The sequence below is a fragment of the Argentina silus genome (genome assembly GCF_951799395.1).
Source record: "Argentina silus genome assembly, chromosome: 6".
Taxonomy (NCBI): domain Eukaryota; kingdom Metazoa; phylum Chordata; class Actinopteri; order Argentiniformes; family Argentinidae; genus Argentina; species Argentina silus.
This window is the reverse complement of record NC_139660.1, coordinates 16,560,429-16,576,192: the sequence shown is the minus strand read 5'-3', so window position 1 is coordinate 16,576,192 and position 15,764 is coordinate 16,560,429. Positions and strand designations below refer to the sequence as shown.

Sequence of the window (15,764 nt, the reverse complement as noted above, 5' to 3'; positions counted from 1 at the left end):
TTTATTGTGTTAGTAAACAAATCAATGAGCATCAGGCACACAGCACAGCCTCAGGCACACACACTCTTACTCACACACGCACACGCTTCGCCACTCTTTTCTTGTATCCACAAACACACTTTATCTGGAAAGCGCACATGCATTCCTACTGGATCTTCATTTACTTGACACGTATTGATTTGGATGTAAAGACTACCTCTAGCTTCCATTTGAATTTGTTATTAATCACAATATGCTCAAGGCTCCCTTGCTAGACCACTATTTTTGACATGTTCCTCATGGTATTGAGAGGCCTTTGTACAGAATATTCCCATGGTCTGGGCAGATATGAGGCATCACAAAGGGAGTGTGTGAGCACATGCATGATGATAGTATCACTCAAGGCCTTCTACACACTCTGGTCATTTGCCTTCTTCATTCACACACTATCTTTATGCTGAATTAGAAATGCATAACACAAGGGAGAGTCTCAAACTACAATACTGTACTTACATATCTTACAACTGCTGCTATCAAAAGGCATAGCGGGGTTAGGCCACAGGTTGGAATTAGTGGCCAAAGTTCTCAGATTATGCCTAACCACTATTGTGTGTGTGTGTTTGTTAATGTTTAAACAGTTGTATTTTCCTCAGAGCTTGGCTTGTGCAGCCTAAGCTATGATGATCACCCGTTGGCTAAGGTCTGGGGAGTGTTCCAATAGTCATGTGGTTTATTTCATCACCTCCTTTCCTTCATCCACACTAATCTAAATGAAGTGCCTTCAACAATCCACTATTCTTAGATTAGTGCAGATGAACAAAAGGCACATATAAAATATTTATGTGGGGGCAGGCAACATTTCCTGGATCGAGTGTCCTACAGTTTTCCTCCTAACTATCGGTCCATCTGAACCATCCCTCTGCTCTCTGGTTGGCATAGGTTTACATCAATGCCAACCATCCCCTCAATGATTGGTCAATCATTCCCCCCTCTGTCTGAGGCTGGCAATCCATTTGTGCTCTCTGTGTTTTGTTTGACAAAGACTTTTGCCCGCCAACACCTGGTGGACTTCCTATTAAAGGGGCCTACTGCTGTTACTAATTGGTCATAAAATTCCATTCCACTGTTTGATAGGCTCCTTAGCCTCACTGTACAGCCTATGGAGACTTCAGTCCAATCTGGCGGTGATAACCTTGGAGACAACAACCTTATACAGTTCCAAGTGGACATGTGAGACAATTGTCTGGGATGGTACTGTGATGGTCTGCAATAGATAATACCGGTTATTTGATTCTCTAGTCTGTGTGTAGGTACTGTATGTTTTGTGTGAGTGTTCAGGTGATCAGTTCTGTACAGACAGACTAAGTTCAGAGCATCAGTTGCTATCACAGAGAGTATAGAGAATATGAGACAGTGTCAAGGGCCCTCTTCTCATCTCGCAGCCTTAGTAGTAGTCTTCATAGTTCTTGGGGTTCAGGCAGTAGAGAATGGCCCCTCCGAAGGAGAAGATGGTGGCTCCCCAGGCCAGGCCGTAGCCCCAGTTAAACTCATGGTATATCCTGAGGCTGACGGTCTCAATGAATTTAATGGGATAAAGGACCAAACTGCAGACCTGAAGGACCACTGTTAGAGAAAGGAAGACAGGAGAGAGAGAGAAAGAGGAAAGAGAGAGAGAGAGAGAGAGAGAGAGAAATCATGAAAATTACAAATAATCAGAGAAAACTAGGAAATACCACATACAACCAAAGTGTGTGTGTGTGCGTACGTGTGTGCGTTTGTGGGTATCAGTGTACATGTGTTTGTGTGTATGTGTGAGTGCCATACCTGCAGCAAACAGCATCACAGCCACAGGCCTGTAACAGCGACACCGACTGAGACCAGCCAGCGCCACCAGGAAGGAGAGCAGGATGAGGGCTGCACCGCCCAGCAACAAGGCCAGCGTGGCAATCTGCCAGTCTGACAGAGACAGAGGGAGAGAGAGAGAGAGAGAGACAGAGGAAGGGAGAGAGAGAGAGAGAGTCAGAGAGCCATGCTCAGTCACAAAGCTAGTTCGTCAGAGCACAGTCTAGCACCTCCCCTACCCCACTGACAGGAGAGAAAAAGAGAGAGAGATTGGGGGAGATAGGGAAAGGTTGAGGGGAGTCAGAAATTCAAGCCCAGTAACATAACCATGCTAAGTCTCACAGACATGCCCAATCAAACAGACACAGTGAAAAATGACACAACCTCTGACAAAAAATCACCCAGATGAAAAACTGCAAACACACAGACTAGTTGTTGACCATTTGGTGATGGAGAGCTACAGCGATAATAATGAAACCAGTGCAACGGAAGGTAAAGTCATTATCTGGATGACTCAGATAATAGGTATCCCTGCCTCCTGCCTGATGCAAAGTCAGCAGCATTCTCAGCGTTTCATTCAGAAGTACTCCAAAACACTCAACGAGAGTACAGACTAGAAATAGCTCTCTATCCTCTCTGGAATGCTAACAGGGAGAGGAGAGGGGGTGGGGGGGGGAGGGAGGGGATGAGAGAGAAAGGATTTGGTACTATACCGACATGCCTCTGTAAGAAGAAAATGAATAATCATTTTAGTTAATGGCACTACATATAGGAAGTAATGGTAAATTACTATAGGTAGCGCTGGTATAGAATTGTCACAGGCTGGATAATAATAATAATAATAATAATAATTTATTACATTTTAAAGTGCTTTTAAAGTGCTTTTATACAAGAATAAACTCAAAGTGCATAAAATAAAAGATACATTTGAAAAATTGTGAGAAAACACCCAAAACAAAAGCAAAACAAATATACATAACCATATCATCAAAGCAGCAATCAAAGTCTAGGAGCAAGGGTAGGTATGGACTTGTTTGGCACGTAATCCTAAAAGACTGTATGAAGGCTAATTATGGACTGTTGAATGATGAACTGTACATATTTGTTGAGCAATTGTCTCATTCATCAACTAACTGTGTGCTGGTGAAAAGCTATGTAAACATACAGGGGATGTTATCATGAGGTATATGATTACACTGGAGGAAACAAGCTACAGTGGCAAAACGTAAAGACAGTTACAGACAAGGGGTTGATAGATGTGCATAATCATAAAAGATTATATGATGGACCAGCTCACAATTTTGGATGTTGACTGTGAAAAAGAAATCTAAGATATCTAGTACATGCCAAAGCTTTGATCATTTCAATGAAAGTTGAGAAAAACCTATTCAAACTTGTTCTCATAACTATCCTCGTCCAATACAATCACAGAAAGGCAGATAAAGTAATGGCAAAATCTTTCCCTTAGTTGAAAGGAAAACATCATCAAAACATTGAACAGCGAGAAAAATTGACAGCATGTAACCAAGCTGCTGAAAGTACAGTTCCCACTCATCGGGTAAACCTCATTCCGGAGGCTGAGCTGCTCGAACATAAACAAATATCAACTTCTTTGACCAAATATGGCTTAAAGATTTAGAGTTAAAAATGGTCCTGTCATCGCAGGAAGTTGGCGGAAACCCACAAAAAGCAGAGCTCCAGTTCTCTCTGTGCTTTCATAACACTGGGAACCCTTCCAGAACAATCCCTTGACCCTCTCCTCTACAACAATCCCATTGGCTGCCCCTCAGACTGTGGAAACTAGCCTCACTCTAATATGTCTGTATCAATTACTGTAGTGTCACTCCAATCCTTTTCTAGTCATTTTGGACCTTTTTTTTTATCATATCAGCCTGCAGGTGAAATTGCCACTGCAAGTCTTATCTGCCTGTATCTGAAACAGCAGGATACAGAGAGTCGTCTCATCTGAGAGATTTGTATTGGACCCATATTCTCTGTGGAAGAAACAGCCTGAGCCCAAGTGCTTGAAGGGCAGGAAGCGTCTACTATTAATCTGGGCTCTGTGTGATGACAGATGGAAATGGAGATATGTGAGATCCAATCTGAACATTAATTACCACTCCCTATGTGTCTTTGAGGGGCTGCCGTGTCGTTAATGGAAAGTCCTCCAGGGCCACTCTCCGTCTGAGACAATGAGGAAGAACTGTGTCAGAGGAGAGCCTGGAGTCTCTCCACATTCCCCATCACCTCCGACTGAACTAGAATCAGCACTAATGAAGAGTAGGCAGACTCACACACTCTCTCCACATTCGTCCCTCTCCTCTCACTGACCTGGCATCAGCAAGAAACGTTCTGACACAAATGTTCCACATTCCTGAGCCTGTCGAGCCTGAATCTTTTATAGCTGACCACTGCCCTGTGTTTGCATGTGTCTGCGTGCATGCATGGGTGCATGCGTGTGCATACATTATGCATACGTGTTTTATACATGTTTAATAACATGTAACCTATGTTCATATTCCTTCCACATATACAGTTATATTGCATAGATCCCCATGACATCGACACATGCTGTGCACATCTACTCCACCAGATTCCATATTAGGAGTTCCAACCTGGTAATCCCAAAACTAACATAATTTGTTTAATATTCAGGGCATGACACTGAGAAAACATGGATATTGAGAGGAGAAACTGATTACTGTGATTCTAATCAATATGTAGGCCAAGCATAAGCCAGTGGAAATAGGTAGTTTGCTGCTGCAGTTACTGTGGTATGCTGAGTGCTGCTGACATGGAGGCTCCATGTCTTTATATGGAATCAAGCTGCACTTTGTCTAGACTGACAGGAGAGGAGTGGGGCCAACATGACCCATAGTTACTCATCACTGAAACAGAAAAAAAAAAAAACCGTGTTGTCAGACAAACAAAAACACATTCACTGGATGCACAAAAACACAGAGGGACATCTAGCAACCACTCCATCCAAGAAACAACAACATTAAAAGACACCCAAAGAAATAAGGTGGCATAATCAAAATACAGCTTGTGTCCACAAAAGCTTCCATGCACTCTCTAAAAAGAAGTTTCCTTTTGAGTGAAAAACAGCATTACTAGAATCCACCACTTGTTACCCTGGTTACTAATCTCCTGGCATTTGGATCTCTGGGGACTTTGCTTCTCAAAGTTGCCCTCGCTCCTTGGCCAGTGAAGGAACCCCAACAAAGGCTCATTTTGTGAGCAACAAAAGCCGAATGAAACCCCAGCTGGACCGCTGCTAGCGAGGCAAAATTCCCACATCATTCAGTGGCGCGCAGGGCAAATGTTTAGGAAAGATCTGTCTGCAGTGTATTCTATAAAAAATATGAACTGGCCTGATAGAGTGATAAACTTTTCGTTTTTAATGAACAAATCATTTTTAACTCAAGCCAGAAACAAGCCAGAACATGCTATGCACTCATCGTAGCAGTAGATAAATAATGGAAAAATCTATAATAAAAAAATGATAAGAGCCAAGGATTCTACCTTTTAGCGCTTGAAATAATAATGAGAAGAGAAGAAAACATTGACAGTAAGAGCTTTTGATGCACCCGTGGCTATACAGTACTCTGAGCAAGGACCCTTTGTCATCACTGAATTCACATTCCACTGAATACTATACATGCTGAACGTATTGTGGGTTTATGGTGAAGGTATCCATGAAACATCCAAAAGACACTATTTTAAAACTTATAAAACACAGTAAAAGATTACATTAATCATGAACATTGCTGAGAGAGTGATAATTTGACTTTATGGCGCATGAAGCAGGTCTCACCGGTCTCCAGCGTGGTGTTGCACAGCCATGTGTCGGAGGTGACAGGCTTCCTGCACGACTCCCACAGAGACAGGTAGTACTGGTCGTTCGCGGTGACCCACGCCGGACTCAACACGGCCCCAACATCCAGGCACAGAGCGAGGAAGACACACACCAAGCCCACCAACTTCAGGGGCGTCAACGCCGACACGCGCACCTCCTCCGTTCCACTCACGGATGAAGCCATCTTTTGGTGGGTATAGCCTTCGGGGAGATAAACCCGAAAAAAGTCTATTCCTCGGGAAATGTGGATCTACTGTGGGCTCGCAAATCGAGATTTTTCGGGTTCTTCCCCCGCGGTCAGTGGTGGAGGGTGGGAAGCCAGTGCGCGTCAGGGACGCCGCTGTTGCCGTACCGCTACTGCTGATGCGACTGCACTGCACATTACTGAAATATCACGGTGTTATTGCACCTGCAGGGTCCTAGTGCCTAGGACTCCCACGAGCTTTCCATCTGCCTCTCCGAGGTAGCACATCACAGAACCCACTCGCCCCCCCCTCTCTGTCTCTCTCTCTCTCTCTCTATCTCTCTCTCACACACACACACAAACACACACACACACACACACACACACACACACACACACACACACACACACACACACACACACACACACACACACACACAAACACATACATGATTGAGGAAGCCGGGGATATCTAATTCAGTTTGTATAACAAATCAGTGTTATTGATTTTTGAAAAATGAAGAAAAAAAATACACATGCAGACAAAAGCTTAATATAATATATATTATATTATTATATATATATTATTATGTGAAACTTGTATTTTGAATGTGCTGAGTGTCAAATTACATTTAAATGTGTTTACATTGGATTGTAATTGAACACTTTTTTGTTATTGAACAATTTTGTTTGTGACTCAAAGGAGGTTTGTAATTGTCGAGTGCATCCCATATTTGACAGTGGACAAGCTCCAATCTTTAACTCTGCATCAGCTCTGCACCAATTCTACTGCCTAGGGGTATTGTTTAGGGAACAAAGAGCTCCAACCAAAGCAACAGAAGTGGAAAAAATGGACTATCTGTAGTGTGTGTGTATGTGTGCATGTACGTGTATGTGTGTGTGTGTGTGTGTGTGTGTGTGTGTGTGTGTGCGCGCGTGTGTGTGTGTCTGTGCTTGTGTGCTTGTGTGTGTTTACATTACATGCAGTGTTTGTGATTGACAGAGTGTGTGCATTATGAGTGTCTATGTGTTTGTGTGTGTGTGTGTGTGTCTGTGTGCTTGCATGCATCTTTGTGTTTCAGTACTATAGGACAACTATGCCTTGTGGCAAAGTCTTTTTACATCATCACCTGATTACAGATTCTTATCAGGAGACACCCAGGGGATCAAAAAGGCACAACACACACACACACACACACACACACACACACACACACACACACACACACACACACACACACACACAATCAAAAAATAAAAAGTGGTATATAGGAATCAGTGCAATCCATGTAACACAACACATGAAAACACAACACATCCAGTTTTACAAGCTGGATTCATACTGTTGTAAAAAATCACACACTCTCAGAGTAAAAATCCTATCCTTTGTTCTTCTCATGTGAATAAGAAAACATTTACATGACGTAGTGTAGCAATAGCATCGATACGGATTTAATGTAAAATTCCCACTGGGTGTTGTAACTGTTTATGATGCAGAAAACCTTTTGATCCCCCTTTAAACTGAAAAAAAAAGGGAGCTCGCAAACAGGCTTGTGCGCATGCGTTGCTACATTTTGGGCAGCAGAGGCGACAGGAGCTGAGCATTGGACACATTCGGGGACGAAAACAGGTAAATAAAGTTTCAGTATGGATAATGACATTGTACCAATACATGCCACAAGTAAGCTATTTGATTCTTGAAGTGCTTATTTTTTGTTCGCGCGAAAGACAGGAGTCGCTTGTTACAATGTACCATGTACCAACAACCAGCACCTTATCCATCGGTTACAAATCATCCGCTTGTCAGCTAACGGTTAGCTATAGTAGCTTCAATCTCAGATGTCGCTGATCGCTTTCTAGCAACCGTTGTGTTATTACTAGAATTAGTAAATTGATTAAGTCAATGGTGTTTAGTCGTTTTTCATTGTTCTGGCTCTTCCCGTGGTGTGTCGCTTGTCAATGGGGACTGGGCGTGCGGTTTGTTACATTTTTGCTGGTGTTCTATTTCGGTCATCGCGGTAACATTCCTGTGTAACCCAGGTCATCAGCGCCACGGATGTCTGAAATTCACAGTACACTGCGTGTGACGGCCATTTCTGTTAATCTCTGTCCGTTTGGGTTTATTAAGAATAATAGGATTAAAGTGAACTCAGATGCCCTATGTAAAGAGAGAACTGGTATGACTTAAGACTACATTTTTATAAATGTACGAGGGAGAGAATCACTTTGGTATTGTTGACTTATTGTCCTGTTTTTGTTGTTGGCATGCCTTTGAAGTTCAACATTGAAATCACCTGTGTTCTTGTGTTCTTGTGTTTCTGTCTACTGATTATAGCCACCCCAAACAGACCACCAGGAAACATGGGGAGTGGTAAGTGTTTTTTACAGTACGAAAGTCCTTTTACAGTGTGTACCTAGGCTATCCAGAATGTTCTATAATCCTAATCTATCTCCTTACTTGTTTACATTTCATAAAAGTATATGTTTATGTATGTGTGTGACAGGGACCTGTCCTGCTAGTTCTGAATTAATATCCATGTTTAGAAACACTCCTGACCTGTCGGGCATTTTTTTATACAACCTCTCAACATAGTTCAGCTGCGGTCCACTCCTCATTCTTATGTGTGTCTAATCAGAAATTCTTTGGCCATTTTTAAAGACCAATGTGGTTCATGTCCTGCCCCCTGTGCTGATCCCAGAACTGTTGGAACAGAGGGGCACTCTGTCCTCCTCTTCATTCCTAGATTCACTTATGCTGGGCAGAGATGGACGTCTAAATCAAAGAAGCTTTTGTGTGATACTGAAATGCAGTTAGTAGGCAGCTCTCTTGTACTGGCTTTATATCAATTTCCTCCTCTCTCTCTTTTTTCCTTTTTCTCTGCATCTCTCACTCCCTCCACCTCTCCGCCTCTTTCCTGTCTTTATTTATTTTTCTTTCACTTCCCTCCCCTTTTCACCCCCCCCCCACACACCCTCTCTCTCTCTCTCTCAGTGTTCCTGCCGTCAAATGTGGCTCACTCTGTGCTCCGGCGGCTGCGCAGGGCCAACTTCCTGCTGGAGGAGATGAAGCAGGGCAACATCCAGAGAGAGTGTAGAGAAGAAATCTGTACTTACGAGGAGGCCAGGGAGGCCTTTGAGAATGATGAGAAAACTGTGAGTCACACACACACACACACACACACATATATATATATATGCAAAGTAGGACAAATATATACACAGTTTCACAGATGCACACACACACACACACAGTGTGCCCTGTGTGTGTGCTGCTGTAATCCTGCCCCAAGTGTGCTAGCCTGTGGAATGTCCCTGTTTTGCAGGAAGTGATAATTATCAGCAGGAAGAGCAGCTGACTCCCTGAGAATGCCCTGTAGGGAGGGAGTCAAATTGTGAGGGTTGGGAAGCCTAGTCACGCAGATGGATGTGCATGCACATCATGTGGACAATTCTTGTTGTTTTTTTGCTTTGTGTGTGGCCATCTGGGGTGCAGTAATACAGATAGAAATCCTTAGCTGCAGATGCAGATACAATCCTTTTGTCCTTAGCTGTTTTTTTTTTTGGCGAGCTGATTGGTCTGACGCCATGTCTGTCTTCTCTCTGTTTGGCTGCAGAGACGTTTCTGGGAGGAGTACGTGCGGGAAAGCAGCCCTAGCGGGGGGCTGGAGGCGGTGGTGGGCGGAGTCCACTCCCTCTACCTGATCCTCCCGCTGCTGCTGGTGCTGCTGCTCATCGCCGCTGTGGCCATCACCGTGTGGAGGTGTCACTCTCGCAAGCGCTCGGAACGCAGCCCTGCCCTGGGCCGCTCCCACCGCGACCCCGGCCTGTCCGTGGTCTCCATGGACCAGTGGGGGAGGGACTACCACCATCCCAACCAAATAGAGCTCAGCGACCACAGTAGTCCGGCCAACCAGGGCTCTGAGCTCACGACAGGAAGAGGAAGTGGTGGAGACCCGCCACCATCCTATGAGGAGGCGGTGGGGCACACGGATGTACACATAGAGACAGAGCCCCCGCCACAGTATGATGACATAGTCAACACCAGTGCTACCAGCAGCATTATTGGCCAAGGGAAGTGACCACATCAACCCTGTGCTTAGTCTCCTGACCCCCTCCTCTCCTGCCTCCTCCAGCAAGATCCCCCCCCCCCCCCACCATCCACGCCTCTTTAACGGTCAGGTTACTATACTAATGGAGAGTTGCTAGATACAGCAGTGTCGTGAACCTTGCACTAACCACTCATCAAGGTTGAGTGACAGTGGAGATGAAACCAATGATACCGCATTACCAAAATGTATTTCAGACCTAGTTTTTTCTTTTTGCTTCCATAACTACCATAGATAATTTGTGTTACTGACAACCCTGGATGTTTGGGTTTTTCAAATGAATGGTGCATGAAAATTGTGGTGTAATGGTAAAGAAAAAAAACCTGGTTCCGATGGCCATACTTATAAGAGCAGAAGAGAGAGATTACAGATATAGAATTATTTTTGAGTGTTTGGGGAATGAATTGTAAAAACAACAAAACAAACAATCCTGTCTTGCCTAAGGGGACACAGTTTGACTGTATGTTTTAGTCAGGCAATTCTGGCTTCGCACACATGAACTTGGATCTACCCCAGCGTTGGATTTGTTGTTGACGGTCAATCCTCCCCAACCACATCCTGTGTGTCTGTCTCTGGGATTGTGAGATTAACAGAGATTCACTTGTGTGAGCAGAGGAGTGACCTGCAATGGAATGTGGGACATGAAGTCATGGAAGCAGAAGGATATGTAGTAGCAAGACGGAGCAAAGACCCATTTTCCCCAAGGGGATAAATGCAGTATTAAATGTCAGTCACTATGGACAGAGTGTATGTTGGCATGTGTATATCAATGTGTACATGTATATACTGTATGTGTGAGAGTGTGTTTGGTGAGTGTGTGCTTATAGAGTATAGCAGTGACTACATTGACACGAATGTAGCGATTTTTGTGGTGATGAAGGCACTTTCTGTTAAGGCTCAAAATGAGCTGTTTGTAATGAATACTAGTGCAGAGTCTGTTTTGGTGTATTCAGCAACACCGCTCTCAGCAATAACAACGTCACTCATTGACAAACAAACAGTCTACTTTAGGCTATATTCTACTTATGTAGTAGTAGGATTAACCACAGACACTCATTCTAAACACCAACGTTATCTGCCTAATATTCATTGTGTCATAGAGGATTATGATAATTGTGTTTATGAACATGTAAACTGTATACTACAGATTGTGAGCACTGATGTTTTTGTTTACCTTTGAACCTCAGCATTTGTCCCTATGCGCGGACCATGGGCTGGGATGTGCTGGTCGAGGTAGCCAATTTGGTTGGGTTTATCATCGTACTGTTCCCTTTGGAGTTGTGTTTTTACAATGCCTTATTAATCCAAACGAAATGTAAATTAAAATGTTAAACCTTTGAATATGTGCCGAGCTTGAATTAATTTGTAATAAAAATGTAAAAAATGTGTTTAGTTTGGTCCTCTTTTTAAGTTTGAAAATAGAAGATGAGCACCAGTGTTGGCCTCCTGTGTTGGACAAAACCACCCAGGAACTCTATTTTTAAAAGATGCTCAAACCAACACAACCAGGTCTGTAGTAACTCATTAACCATAAGTCCATAGAACTTAACTTCTACGTACAACTGTTTGCTCTGTATTTGCTCATCTTGTTCAATGTATTGCCTGAGGCATAACTCTCAAAGCATGGGCAGTGTTTTGTGGAAGAAGTATACCAGACAGTATGTTTATATTTATCAATATATTAAAAAAACAGATCTTTTAATGATATTTTACATCAATGGCATAGCACACACACCCTGAGTGGTTAAGGCCCACTTTCCCTTTGATTTCTCTGTAGGAGAGCATCTTTAGAGACCAGAGGGCTCTGTGAAACTGCTGAGAGAGACCAGCATATCCTAGCAGAGCAAGCCATTCTAACACAGACAAACAGTGTTAATGTATCTCACACAGGGCATGTTAATTAGCCTGTCAATAATATAAGAAATTTCATAATCACACAGAACGAGATAATGACACATCAATGATGAAGCAATGCCAATATATGCAGTGGTAACAAAGCTTATCTGAAACAGACAACAATACTGTTCATCAAGCAATGATACAGTGAAAGCAAGAGGGGTTTGCATGCTTTCCATACAATCAGTTTGTCCATTTAGCCAATTGCGGTAGTGAGTTTGCCATCTGTTGGCCAATAAAAAGAAGCAAAGCTGAGATTGCAGTTGATTTAGTCAATCAGGTCACAGTAGTAAAAGAGGGGACGGAGACCTGTTTCAGTCATCCAACACGTATGGGCAGGTTCCTCGTTTGGAGGCTGAGTCAGGATGTTGTCTCCATGGTAGCGTGTAAACATGGCAACTCCTGCATCACACCCACTCCTTGGGGTTTCGTAACACCTCCAGCATCTCTCCCTCCTTGGTACCTTTGGGTGGGTCATGCATGTACTCCCATCTAAGGAGAGAGAGAGAGGACAGTCAGCATGACACACACACACACACACACACACACACACACACACACACACACGATCCTCACCTGGCAGTGAGCGGGAGGGACATGAGGATGCTCTCAATCCTGGAGCCGGGGGTTGCCAGCCCAAACTTCACCCCCCTGTCGTACACCAGGTTAAACTCCACATACCTAAGATACAGACACACACACACACGTAGGGAATACAGTACATGTATCCACAACCACACAGAGATACACCAAGTACACTGCAATCTAATATCTACTGCTACATCATCAAGCAATTCAGAGTATAACTTCACTGTCACAGTGGGTACCGTTGGAATCTGGACTGACCTGCCTCGCCGCACCTGCTGCCAGTCCTTCTCCTCAGCGGTGAAGGACTCATTGAGGTGTTTCTGTACGATGGGCAGGTAGCAGGGCACCACTGTGCGGGCACAGCTCTTCACAAAGCCAAAGACCTCCTCCTGACTGGGAGAGTCCAGGTCGTCAAAGAAGATCCCGCCTATGCCTCTGGTCTCTCCCCGATGGCGGATGTAGAAGTACCTGTCACACCTGCAGCAGTCGCCACAGGACACAAACAGGAGTTAATTAGTGGACTTCAACAGGGGGCATATTTAAGATAAAACTATGATTCATGTTAATAACCCAATAAAATATCATGATAAGTGTCAATAAGATATACAGTACAAAGACATGTTTTTCAGAGGATAAGAACTTATACTGGGTGTGTTGGCCTGCTTCAAGGACAGGAACACACACATATTAAGATGACACAAACATACCCACCCACACACCCTCCTATTCACTGATACAAGATCATTCACTACCTCTGACTAACGGTTCTTCAGCAGCTGTAGACTATGAGAAGAAACTTCCTCTTATCACTGTGGAACAGTAGGGACCCACCCAGAGTACGTGACACACACACACGCACGCAGGTCAGAGATACAGAGACGGGCCGTACCACTTCTTGAAATCTGGGTAATACTGGGGGTCATGTTGGTCACATGCCTCCTTCAGAGTGTTGTGGAAATGGGCAGCATCGTCTTTATCGACATAGATTGGAGTCAGGTCTGTACCACCACCAAACCACCACTGCTTAGAGCCTGAGACAGACACACACACACACACACACACACAACAAAGGTCATCATTCATTATTACAATGATTCAATTGACTTGATGCTAGTATGACATCACTGCAAGACATACACACTCACCATCCTCTTCCTCGATCTCAAAGTATCTGTAGTTGAAGTGCACTGTGGGAATGTGGGGGTTCTTGGGGTGGATGACGGAGCTCACGCCCATGGCACAGAATGGCAGCTTCCCTGGGAGTGGACATAACATATAGCAAGACTTAACATGTGATATGACATAACATGATATGGTATAACATCTCAACCAGCTCACCATCTTTCCCTTTGAGGACTTTCCCTCTGCTGCGCATCTGCTTGGCGGCCTCCTCTGTGAGATTTCCAAACACCACAGAGACATTGACCCCCGCCTTCTCAAACACCTTCCCATCCTGTAGGACACAACTGATGCCTCCTCCACCTGAGACACACACACATACAGCAAGAGAATAATATTAGGTCTACACCGTTAAAGAGGGAACCACACATCAAAACACAATATCATACTTGTTCCAACAATTACATGAGTGTAGAATGTGGCACCACTGATCATTGGACAGTTCATAACCACCTGAAATTATGTTAGTGTCATTGTAAATGTGTCACTATTGATAGTTGCCAGTTGGGTCTAAGTAGATCTGGGTCTTCCATCAGGTTGAGGCGGTAGCTACAGTAACTGACTATCCAAAAGCACGTATTGGGTATGAGTGCGCCAATGGAACGCGCCAGAGCGCAAGAAAGACTTCAGTTACTACTTGCCCTCCTTTCGATCCCACCGGTCCAATTTGAACGTGCCCCCGTCCACCTCCTCAAGAGCTTTGCAGAAAGCCGCCTGCGTCTCCATGATCAGCATCTCCATCCTCGTGCACATCTCTCCTTTCCTCTGCTGCAGCACTTTGACGTCGGTCACTGGCAGGGACATGAACGACTTGCATTTCTCCGCTATGTCATTCTCCTCCTCTGCGACTTTGGGGATCATCGTTGCCATTTCAGCCCGCTGAAAGTGGTTGACACTGGCCACAAACCCCGCCACTGCCGCCGCTGCCCCAGCTACCAGCAGAGTGCTTCTCCTGTTTCGCCCGGTTGCGGTTTTGCCTGCAGTCCCATGGGACATGAACCGCATTCCGGTTGCTTTGGAGGACCATCTCGCTCCCGGAAGCGAACTCAACCTGCGGAGTGAATGGTTATGGAAGAAGGATAGGTGCAAGTCCACAACACTAGAAACTCCCTTCGAATAGGGAATAAAACATTGTCTCGCGGTAGTTTGTGCCGTTCTATTTATGGCATAAAGAACGATGGTAGCCATGAGTAAATTAGCGCGCTATGCTCTCTGAATAAAACGGAAATATACACGTATTAGACATCTAGCTAGAGCTGAACATCGTATAAGTTTACAGACGTGTAGTCGTCCCACTTCTGTAAGATCCTTGGGGTGTGTCTTTAGCTCGTCACGACCAAGGGAGCATGGGAAATTGTGTTTTTGAGTAATCGTTGTATACCGTGTTTAGATTGGCCGTGAATTTCAGCAAACAGCAAGACCCAGAAACCAGTGCCTTTCTCGAGGCGTGCTTTCAGTAACCCGAACGTGACGTGAGCCCCGTATGCAAGTGTAACGGTACAATAACCATATAACATTAAATTGATCAGCGTTTATGATTGATGTCTGTGTTATCTATTCTCACATCTTTTCCCATATATTTTTTCAGAGCATTAATAAAATCGTGAATACATCATTTTACAAACATTTATTAAAGGGGCAATCTGGGATTCAAACAACAAGTGGTCTCCCAGACATTTTTGGGGGTAAAAAGCTGAGGGATCGGGCTGGAGAAATACCACTCTCACATTCATAGACGGAGCTTTGGATGCAAGGGCTGGCCATCCATGAGACTCTTTTTTACAATGTTTTGAAGTTATACAGCGTTGTCTACAATTACATTGTATAAACAATGGAGTAAAACAAGATTATATTTTGGGTTTCGATGGGGTTAGACAGTTGAACTAAGCTCCAGAGGCATTTATACATTATATTCTTCAATTATCAATGGCTATATATAATTATTTTAGTCCAAACATGCATATACCAATCCCAGATTGCTCATTTGATGTAATACATGAAGACAATTGCATGCATATGTCATGCATATTTTCAGAGCGCATTTCAGAGTGCCTTTGCATCCCTCGACTGCACGACTGTCAGTTTGGCAGAATGATGTATGTGTGCTTTGAGATAACTGTGTGTGTGTGTG

General features: G+C 44.0%; 3 protein-coding genes across 4 annotated transcripts; 1 reads left to right on the top strand and 2 right to left on the bottom strand.

Annotated features, from left to right (window-relative positions):
* Positions 1-2: 2 nt before the first annotated feature.
* On the bottom strand, positions 3-6,020 carry tmem47 (transmembrane protein 47). Its single transcript, XM_083671744.1, has 3 exons — positions 5,639-6,020; positions 1,804-1,935; positions 3-1,602 (listed from the first exon to the last, which is right to left on the bottom strand). Exons 1-3 carry the CDS (start codon positions 5,862-5,864, stop codon positions 1,424-1,426), a joined length of 537 nt encoding a protein of 178 aa, XP_083527870.1. The 5' UTR covers positions 5,865-6,020; the 3' UTR covers positions 3-1,423.
* Positions 6,021-7,451: 1,431 nt separating this feature from the next.
* prrg1 (proline rich Gla (G-carboxyglutamic acid) 1) lies at positions 7,452-11,341 on the top strand. The gene is made up of 4 exons (XM_083671248.1): positions 7,452-7,494; positions 8,200-8,235; positions 8,857-9,017; positions 9,479-11,341. The coding sequence occupies exons 2-4, from the start codon at positions 8,226-8,228 to the stop codon at positions 9,941-9,943; spliced, it is 636 nt and encodes a 211-aa protein (XP_083527374.1). The 5' UTR covers positions 7,452-7,494; positions 8,200-8,225; the 3' UTR covers positions 9,944-11,341.
* A 298-nt stretch (positions 11,342-11,639) lies between these two features.
* cpox (coproporphyrinogen oxidase) lies at positions 11,640-14,986 on the bottom strand. 2 transcript variants are annotated; one of them, XR_014554284.1, is made up of 8 exons: positions 14,275-14,986; positions 13,793-13,936; positions 13,600-13,710; positions 13,344-13,485; positions 12,713-12,931; positions 12,443-12,547; positions 11,829-12,358; positions 11,697-11,772 (listed from the first exon to the last, which is right to left on the bottom strand). XR_014554284.1 is itself a non-coding variant. In XM_083672475.1 (7 exons), the coding sequence occupies exons 1-7, from the start codon at positions 14,819-14,821 to the stop codon at positions 12,274-12,276; spliced, it is 1,353 nt and encodes a 450-aa protein (XP_083528601.1). In that variant the 5' UTR covers positions 14,822-14,986; the 3' UTR covers positions 11,640-12,273. The 2 variants fall into 2 exon arrangements, 1 of the variants encoding a protein (XP_083528601.1); XM_083672475.1 differs by having other exon boundaries at positions 11,640-12,358.
* Between the last annotated feature and the right edge of the window lie 778 nt (positions 14,987-15,764).

Bases quoted from the DNA above. Each gene is read 5' to 3' on its own strand.
- tmem47 (XM_083671744.1), bottom strand. From the start codon at position 5,864: ATGGCTTCATCCGTGAGTGGAACGGAGGAGGTGCGCGTGTCGGCGTTG. The intron at 1,936-5,638 runs GTGAGACCTGCT...TGTCTCTGTCAG, and splicing joins CAACACCACGCTGGAGACCG to ACTGGCAGATTGCCACGCTG. The intron at 1,603-1,803 runs GTATGGCACTCA...TTTCTCTAACAG, and splicing joins TGTGATGCTGTTTGCTGCAG to TGGTCCTTCAGGTCTGCAGT.
- prrg1 (XM_083671248.1), top strand. The intron at 9,018-9,478 runs GTGAGTCACACA...GTTTGGCTGCAG, and splicing joins TTGAGAATGATGAGAAAACT to AGACGTTTCTGGGAGGAGTA.
- cpox (XM_083672475.1), bottom strand. From the start codon at position 14,821: ATGGCTACCATCGTTCTTTATGCCATAAATAGAACGGCACAAACTACC. The intron at 13,486-13,599 runs GTGAGTGTGTAT...TGTCTGTCTCAG, and splicing joins TGAGATCGAGGAAGAGGATG to GCTCTAAGCAGTGGTGGTTT. The intron at 12,932-13,343 runs GTACGGCCCGTC...CGACTGCTGCAG, and splicing joins TACCCAGATTTCAAGAAGTG to GTGTGACAGGTACTTCTACA.